The sequence below is a fragment of the Triplophysa rosa genome, linkage group LG18, assembly GCF_024868665.1.
Source record: "Triplophysa rosa linkage group LG18, Trosa_1v2, whole genome shotgun sequence".
Taxonomy (NCBI): Eukaryota; Metazoa; Chordata; class Actinopteri; order Cypriniformes; family Nemacheilidae; genus Triplophysa; species Triplophysa rosa.
This window is the reverse complement of record NC_079907.1, coordinates 9,311,303-9,320,973: the sequence shown is the minus strand read 5'-3', so window position 1 is coordinate 9,320,973 and position 9,671 is coordinate 9,311,303. Positions and strand designations below refer to the sequence as shown.

Here is a 9,671-nt window from a genome sequence, read left to right as displayed (position 1 = left end):
CTTATAGACATGGGGGTATCGGTGTTCTATAAAGCTAAATAAAAAGCACACAATTTGTATGTTTAACAATACAATTAAAAAACTTTCGTCCCACCAAACAACTTACAAGATCAAAACTTATCTTTGAGGGTATTCACGCAGTATCAATTATGACCACAGAGCGGCGACACCACACAGCTGAGAATCGAAGAGGGAAGTGGCTGCGCACACGAAAAGTGAATTTGTCTTCAAGGAAAGTGGCATGCTGTGTTTTTTTAACAACTCGAGCGACGAGTGACAAAAATTACGACAAAACATCAAGCCAAAATGTTTCGCTGAATTCACGGTAGGTCCAAAAAATGCTATGTTCACGTTCGACACAAACGCATTTGGTAATGTTTTGATGGAGGAAACTGACATGTTCTACATGTCCTGTGGTTTAAAACATTTATCGTCATTGCGTTGTTGTCATATTTCATTGTGTTGTGGTTGTGTAAATTCTTCTTAAACGGTGTTAGGTCCTTTAAACCTTACGGTTGTGACTCGAAACATAATTAACATGAATTAAATGTCCGCAAAAGCGTTCGTAGTCATCTTAAAAATGCGCGTGACACCTACTCATGCTGTCCGGGGAGTTTATTCCCTTATATGTTGTGCATTGTTACAGATTTAAAAGTTTGCACTGTCGACGCCACACATGTTTAGTAACTGATGTACTGTTTCTGATGTAACGAGGACGAAAAAGATCCCAGAAATTCTAATGTCTTAATTTAATGGTTAAATTGGGACTTGGGACTTTCAATACGTGTAATGGTATGTGTCTTTGCGTCTTACTGGTAATGTGTTGGCTTGTATTAGTGGAATGTTATGGTGAATGGAAAGCATTATATCAGATAAAACGATTTAATCCTACTGGTATAAGGATCATAACACATCACAAAGGAATTTTGTAATGGTTTTAACGGTAAACAGCTGATGGTTCATAATGGAAACCATTAGAATTAGTTTTTGCTGGATTACTAAAGGTACTAATGAAATATTTAAAGAGATACCATACCCCAAAATTCTAAAGAGATACTATACCCAAAAATGAAAATTCTGTCATGCCCAAGTTGTTTAAAACCTGTATACATTTCTTTGTTCTGATAAACACAAGGACAGATATTTGGAAAAATGTTAGCAACTGTGTTAGCAAAATTATTGCATCTTTTTTTATGTTCTGTTGAACACAAAATAAGATATTTTGAAGAACTGAGGACAGCAAATAGTTCACGATAGGTCACGATTCGATTCAGAATCGATTCTTTATGTACTAATTAGCATATTTAACATTTAAGATGTCATCGCGTCACGTTTGCGCTCAAAGTCAGACTGGTACTTTGGCTAACCACTCTTAGAATTGTCACATATTGTATTTTAATACAACTGAGTGCCCAGTAAAGCCATTCTCATTGACGTATGCTGCTGTCAGACATTAAAACAAGTAACGTTACATAATAGTAATTAAACGCGACTCATTAGTGCTGTATATTAAACGACAGTCACTTCCACGCATGGCCACATCGTATGACAAAATATCCATAAACATACATTAAAAGAGCGGCTAATAAACTGTGCATATTTACAGTATGTAAGTATGTTCCTCATGTTCTTAAGTCTAACTGACAGGTTTTGGGAAACGCTATTTTGCACTTACTGACAAGTCAGCTGCGGTATATCGTATAACGTTACGTTAGTAAATTGAATGCGCCGTTTCTCACTGCCGCGCACTCACTGCACAGAGCAGATGCAGAGAAAGACCTAAAAATGTATTTCGTTGATCTTGCAGTTTATTCCTACAGGGCTGAATGTATTTGGTTTTCTCTCTTTCTCTATTGCTCATGTATGCTCCGGCTGTGTTTGCGCGTAAAAAGTCCGGGTGCTGCACCGCTCTTGTAGTTGACTTCCGCCTTATTTGTTCCAAAGACGTCACGTTATTATATTTAGTAACGTTTAAAAATAACTTTTTTTATCTGTGAATCGCTATTCATCGAGAAACGATTTTGCTCCCACTCCTAATACAGAGTATTTGTTTTCATGTGGTTACTGTACATACAGAAGTAACATTTAAGGCTAAAATACACTACAAGACTTTTGCTCAGATTTTGCCCAGATTTTCAGTCTAGACTTGTTGCAGAAAGTCTGTGCCAGTCTGCAGATTTGATCAGTTTTTATCAAAAAGCCTGCAAGTGTATGATGTCTAGTTTAAAAAAAAATCTGTTCCGATTTTAAAAGTCTTGTAGTGTATTACAGCCATAGTAGTTCAGTTTTGTCATTCAAATGATTTAACTTCACATTTTTATAATGCTCTGTAAATTCTTTGGATTTTTATTGTTTTGGAGTTTACTGTTCTTTGGGGACACATTAGTCCTTTATTGTAGTTTTACAGCGCATCAGATGTTTTGGAGTCTGGTTCATCACAGTAATGTTTAACTAGAACAATACAAGCGTTGTCATTTAAGTATACATGTTGATTTGCTCTTTAACCCTGTACCTATAATAGACTTGTTTAGATTTGGTCACATAATGCCCAACATCATTCTGAAAACACACCATTATGACCCATAATAAATTTGGAGATACAAGGAGGCTTTCTAAATTGCCAGATTATGGCAGTGTTAATGGGGATGGACAGTCGGATCGATGCCCTACCTGCCAGGGCACTGGACGCATACCAAGAGGCAAGTTTCACTGACTGCTAACAAACTATTTTTGCATATTTATTTTTTGTTAAGCAAAAACTGTTTCATTGGCAGCTTTGGATCTTCAACACAACGTCTCTTATCCTTCTTATTTGACCTTTGACATCTCCAGGTCAGGAGAATCAACTCGTGGCAGTCATTCCTTGCAGTGATCAAAGACTGAAACCTCACCACACGTGAGTATCACTCTGATAAGTATGCTTATGCAATATCTTCTCTCACAAGGATCAATAAAGTATACTTCACTACACAAAAAGCGTAAAATGAAACTATTGCCAGTTAATTTTACAGTCAGATGTGTGTATGACATGGTGTAATGCCCCACAGGAAACTGTATGTGTGCATATCAGTGGGACTTTGCCTCCTGATCTGCTCGCTGACCCTCTTTTTCCTGTTTCCACGGAGCATGGACATGTCAACCGTGGAACTACAGTCATCTATGGTCTATTTCACTTCAGATACAGTTAAAATAGTTGTCACGGTAATTGAGCTTAAGCATTAATCACACTTTAAGACTTGCTTTTTGTGTAGCATACATTTCTAAACCTTGCAATCTTTTGTTAATATTATCCATTTTTAGAACAAACTGAACATCACCAATCATAACTTTGTTAGCATTCAAGCAGAAGATCTTAATGTGCAAGCACTGATTTTAGAGAAGGTGGTTGGCAAGACCAAGTTCATAAATGTTACAAGACTGCCTCCTCGATCACATAAGACGGTAAATGTTATTTAAGCTCACTGAATTGTGATTCGAGTTTTAAAATGTTCTAAATTAATAATGTTCAACTTTATTTTACCTTTCACAGATCACAGTTGTATCAGACATTGTTATTGATGACACAGGTCTTAAGTAAGTAATACTATTGCTTAAATCAATATGTACTGTATATATGTATATTATTTCATGTGAATTAAATATTGTGTATTGTTTCCCAACACTTTAAGTATACCTAGACATAATTTACTTTCTTAATTGCATAAAATGTTTATAGAAACCTTCAGTAATGTCATTAATCTTCCCATTTCTTTTACAGCAATTACTGCAAATCACATGCCATTCAGATTCACACCTTATTCTTGCATTTGCAGTAAGTAATCACATTTTTCTCAAGAAAGTATGCTTCAACATCCCACAAACAAAATATTTGGATTAAACCACCTAGTCCTACTAAGCAAATCTTTAATATTACTTTAGCTCATTGAATGTTAGTTGAATGTTAGGATGTTGTCAGCTTTGATTGCTGTTAAATCTAAAAGGTTAATGTAAATGTATGAGATTTAACCTAAACATTCAACTTAAACATTCATTAAATTAAGATATCATGTTTCATACTGCATAGTGACACCTATTAAATCATATTAGAGACAAGCAGTTTTTCTTAAGTGGACAGTAAATTGCAGTCAGCCACTGGCAATAAAGGAAGATTGTTTTATGTTTTTGGTGTTTTCATGGACTTTGACCTGACTGTATTATATTTTAAGGTGTTTAAAACACAACTCAAGTGGAATCCTAAAAAATCATAATTGTATATATTTTTCAAAGACAATGTTTGACCCCTTTTGTTCTCTATAGATTGACCATCAACGTCTCCTACTTGTCCCATTCAGAACAGATGTCTAGAGATGCCTATGAATATATTGACTGTGGAGTAAATTCTACCATTCCTCATACCATCCCACTGCTTTGAGACAATTGCCAAAGTTTATCCATGAATGCCGATACCATAAAAATCAAACAATATTTTTCCTGCCTTAACAGGGATTGTCATTTTATTCCACAATTTACTGCAGTCATTCCTTCAAGTAGGGTGTTGACTTATATTGACAGTAATATATGAGATCAAAGTAAATGTCACTGTAACTATGAATGCATTCTGGAAATTTTGTGAAATAGTGTATACATTATACAAACTTTTTTAATGCACATCACATTTTTTCATTTTTGTTTGATAATTATTGAGATATAGGAATTGTTCATGCAAACTATTTTAATTAGGACTGCAAACATTAAAACAGATCAATGTTGGTGTATGATTAAAATACAGATCTTTATTTGTGAAGTTGCTCAGTGGTCTTGTGAAGCTGCTCAGTGGTCTTTCTTGCCCTCATCTTCACCATTGCTGGGAGTACTGCAGGGACTTGGTCAAATGAAACACACATCTCATATAGATGTCCTCTTTACAAACTATGTAAACAATTCACTACACTATTATGCACTGGAGTATACAGCAGTTGGACAAAATAGTATTAACCAAATAGTGTTCAATCAAAGGCTCAATCAAATGTGACAGCATTTGAAATATCTTTAACACAAAAGTGCACAAAATGACTTTAAGGTCCAACAGCTGTATCATTTGTATCATGTCTGACCTACAGCACTTCTTTATAAGAACAGGTTAAACATGTTTCAATGGCAATATTCAGCGATGTACTCACCGAGTATCTTTTGTTACTCTTGGCCCATGTTTCCTCGTTGGCAGGTTGACACTTGCAAATGCATTTCTTGTCAACCTCTATGGAAAACAAATAATCTGTATACATGTTCTGTATACATGTGTTTTACTAAAGGTCTCGTACAACAATGTGCACAACGTTACAGTGTACATGTGTGACCTTTTATGCAAGCATTACCCAGAGACTCGGATCCTGCAGATGCACTGTGTGTCTCTGACTGCTCTTTATTTTTGCCTTTCATTTCATCCTACAGTACAAAGAAAGATTATGCAATAATTTATTCCCGGTGAATGAAAAAAAAAACATATGTTATATATCTGTACAGGTGTTAACAAGCCCACCTGTCTGGCTCTATCAAATAATCTGCGATCCAGCGCTTGCTGACGTCGACGGGCCTCCCAGTGCATTGCTGACATATTACACCACCTGTAAAAGAGACGGAGTTCTATGACCAAAGTCAATGTGAAGAAACGTGACACCGTTTCCTGATTAACGTAATTCAAAACTACATGCTGAGATGTTTCCTTTGTCATGACACTCATAAAGAAATAAACACTGAACTGATTTCCGAGCTCATAAACTCTGACTGATTACACGACAACGTAGATTTATCTGTAATATCGCCTCAAATACACAATTAATATTGTAATAATAAGACGACAGTTTAGTTGAGTAATGACATTTAGTCCTATGACGTTCTCACACTCCTGGACAACCCCGGTTTGGACCAGCGTCAGACCTCTAGAATAGACAGATAACAAACTAATATCATGTCCTTGAATAAAAAGAAACTACAAACAGTAGTCTAATCAATTAACCTCACAACAAAAGTGCATTCAAACTGATAAAAACAATAGAAACGATTTACCAAGTTAGCCGTCCTGTGGAAATATCGTATCCTCGTCTGACAGCACTCTGACTTTCGGACGTGTTGCTGCCTGGACCGCTAGATGGTTTCCTAGCAACTCTAAGCAATTTCTCCCAACACCAACACATATGTCGTCAGACACTGTAGTGCCTGTTACGTCATCTATCACTTCAAAATATATAATATGTAGCCTATTATACATTTATACTATTCTATACTAAAATTGAACATGTTGAAAATGTGTAATTGATATTTAGTGGACTGCCTTCCGGTGTGAAGCTATGTCTCAAGAAGGCCATCACTTCGTCGTTTTTTATTATTAATGCATTTTATTGAAACGAATTAATAATAAATAAATTTAATTTAAATATGTATATTTTATTTTTATTATATATTTGACATTACATTACTAATTATTTATATATATATATATATATATACTTAATATACTATATATATATACAGATATTGTGTGTGTGTCTGTGTGTGTTTTACATTACATGCCCTACATTTTAATAAACTATTATATTTATATTTGTGTTCATATTTATTAATATTATTTATTTATTGCTGTTTTTGTACACATAAATTACCCTGTTTTAGGGCATCACAGTGGTCTCTAAAATAGGAAATAAAAAAAAAACAGGATTTGCTACATGCCAGTTTCGATGCCCCAGGGTCGCCACGGAGCGGTGCTGTTTCGGTACGAAACGACATTCGAGACCGTACAAGCTGCCGGACAATCAAACGCTAGAGGGAGTCGTGAGAAAAGAATCGGGGGTCGTATCGTGTGGGTGACGTCACATGCGGGATTGTTGTTCCAGATCTTGTGCGCTCAGCTCCACTTTCATCTCTCTCGGGTCGCTGGCATCGGAGGGTAGATAGACTCTGGAAAATGATCGTTGTTTTGAGTCGCTTGGATAAACTGGCCGTTGGTGTTTTAACTGTGAGAAATGGAAAAGTTGCCCGTTACGAGATAAATACCTTTTAGGTAAGTGATGAAAATGTTCAGAAAGATTAAAAAGCATCGATTCCGAGCACTGCGGTTTTCTTTCTCAAGGCATCTCATAAATTTGCGCGACAAGCTCATCGTGAGGTCTGTTATAAGATTTTAAAACTTTATTAATCTAAGTACTATGTTTTTATACTTTTGTCTCTGTTAGCAATATAATGTAGCATTAAAGTTTACATTCGGGATTTATATACCATTTATGTTTCATAGCTGTTTATAGTACTTTACGGTGTGCTAAAGTGGTTTATTCAGAATTAGGAAAGATTCCCTGCAGAAACCAGATAACATGAAAATGTATTGTTGATTTCTGCATTCAAAGAACAGATCAAATAAAGATAAGAAAGATAAAACCGACTTTTTTAGAAGTCTATTTCTGTTAAGGCTCTATAAGAGGATTATGTGCTGCAAATAGGCATAGAGAGCAGCCACTAGTAACGTTACATTACGTAGGCTACACTTAAATCATTACCTACAATTAAACAGTTTTCTTTTTCGTAAAGCTGTGATTTGACACCAAATGGTAACAGGGTAGGACTTGTCTATTTGTCATTAAATTCATTGTGAATATGATACAGACTTTCCCTGTTTTAAGTATATATCAAAGTAAATATGTTTTATAGTAGTCGCTAAGACCTTATAAAGTGTGATTTAGATTTTGAATGTCTTTGTTTTCCGTCCTAACAATCTCTCTCTTGGTGGATGAATCGTCACAACCCTTTGCAGAGTTGTAAATAGCTCCCATATCTGTGGTGATAATCAGCATTTGTTTTTATTCTTTCACTAGGATCAGCACGGTGTCTCCATCTATACAGCACCTCTGTCTGCTTGCAGTACCTTTGAAGTAGGTGTAAATGCCAAACAATTAAAGCAACGTAGACAAATCTGCTGCTCTTTACAAGAGGGTGAGAAACCAAGTTGCCATGGGAAACCAGTTAACCGAGATTGCCCCCAACACACCGTTCCTGCCTAACTTTCAGTCCCTGCACATTGTGGTCATTGGTCTGGACTCTGCTGGTAAAACATCGCTTCTCTACAGACTGAAGCTTAAGGAATTCGTCGAAACTATCCCAACCAAGGGATTTAACACTGAGAAGATAAAAGTTCCGGTCGGCAACGGCCGTGCCATGACCTTCCAGGTGTGGGACGTAGGCGGTCAGGAAAAACTGCGGCCACTGTGGAAGTCCTACACACGGCGCACGGACGGCATGGTTTTTGTTGTGGACTCCACGGAGGTGGAACGCATGGAGGAGGCTAAGGTGGAATTGCACAAGATCACACGGACGTCAGAGAATCAAGGAGTGCCAGTGCTGGTATTGGCTAATAAACAGGACGTTCCAGTTGCACTGGGTGTTTCTGACGTGGCGAAGGTTTTGGCTGTGCACGAACTGAGCTCCTCCACCCTACACCACGTAGAGGGATGCAGCGCAGTCGATGGGCAGGGGCTACAGATGGGTTTGGAAAAACTGTACGAAATGATCCTCAAAAGAAAGAAAATGTTGAAGAACAGCAAAAAGAAAAGATGAGCAAAGGAGGACATGGTTGTTTTACTTTGAAGCTCCTCAGTGGACCCTGTATTGTCGTCGGATTTTGCAGTGAATCCCTGAATGAAGGAAATGCTCCAGATGGCCCAGTGGTCGGGAGAAAACAGATTTGACCTTTATGTGTCACACAGTATTGAACTGCTTTCTTCCATGCCTAATAATTGCAGCGACCCTTTATAATCAAGGAATATGTGATAGCATTGAGGCTGTAGTATCACCAGAATCAAGCCTACGTCCTTGCCTTTTTCGTAGTTTCTTTATGCAAGAAAGAGACTTTGCAACTCATTGATTTTATGTCAGAAAAGCGTCACAGAGTAACAGATTTTCTCATACGTTAAATTGTTCGTCAGTGCAGGTATAATAAAGGGCCATCAAACATGTTCACACTATATTAGCTGTGAAACTGAAGTCTTAAAAGAATTACTAAGGTTCACTATTCACAACTGTAAGATCTGAGTTTTAATTTGAACATTTTTGTTTTAAAATGCTGTAAATAGTTTTTGTAATGCTGTAGAATTGATAATAAATTATAGATGGCTTTGACACAATTCATCCTATTTTGGGGGGGGGGGTTGCTGAAATGAATGATAACTGCTTGACAAAAAAAGGATGCATGGACAGTTTGAGCAAACTTTAACTCATTAATATGGGAATCGTAAGCTTCTCACTGTGGATCTACTATATTTTAGCACATCTTGGTCTTTTCCTGCTGTGCTATAAAACTGTTTAAAAGAGTCATTTGACACGGCTAAAACGAATATTATGTGTTATTTTCCACTATACGTGCATGTTTGTATCTCCTCTTTGCCCCGCCTCTCTGAAACGTGCAGATTTTTGACAAAGCTCATCGCTCTGAAAAGCGAGGTGTGCTATGATTGGCCAGTTAACCAGTGAGTAGTGATTGGTGGAATACTGCAAGTGTGTGAAGGAAATGTAACGCCTCTTACCATATTTGGAACATCAGGTTCCAAAGCAATTGTACTGACAGGTACGCCCACCGTGTACATTTGGGCGGTCTTACTCAACTCATACCACGAACTGACGTAGATTTGTGGGGGTGTGGTCACAAGAGG

General features: G+C 37.0%; 2 protein-coding genes across 2 annotated transcripts; both read left to right on the top strand.

Annotated features, from left to right (window-relative positions):
- Positions 1-167: 167 nt before the first annotated feature.
- Positions 168-4,787, top strand: tmem106a (transmembrane protein 106A). The gene is made up of 8 exons (XM_057359415.1): positions 168-325; positions 2,522-2,699; positions 2,833-2,896; positions 3,048-3,201; positions 3,301-3,441; positions 3,530-3,573; positions 3,758-3,811; positions 4,297-4,787. Exons 2-8 carry the CDS (start codon positions 2,576-2,578, stop codon positions 4,409-4,411), a joined length of 696 nt encoding a protein of 231 aa, XP_057215398.1. The 5' UTR covers positions 168-325; positions 2,522-2,575; the 3' UTR covers positions 4,412-4,787.
- A 1,964-nt stretch (positions 4,788-6,751) lies between these two features.
- On the top strand, positions 6,752-9,135 carry arl4d (ADP-ribosylation factor-like 4D). The gene is made up of 2 exons (XM_057359432.1): positions 6,752-7,036; positions 7,842-9,135. Exon 2 carries the CDS (start codon positions 7,978-7,980, stop codon positions 8,578-8,580), a length of 603 nt encoding a protein of 200 aa, XP_057215415.1. The 5' UTR covers positions 6,752-7,036; positions 7,842-7,977; the 3' UTR covers positions 8,581-9,135.
- Positions 9,136-9,671: the final 536 nt, after the last annotated feature.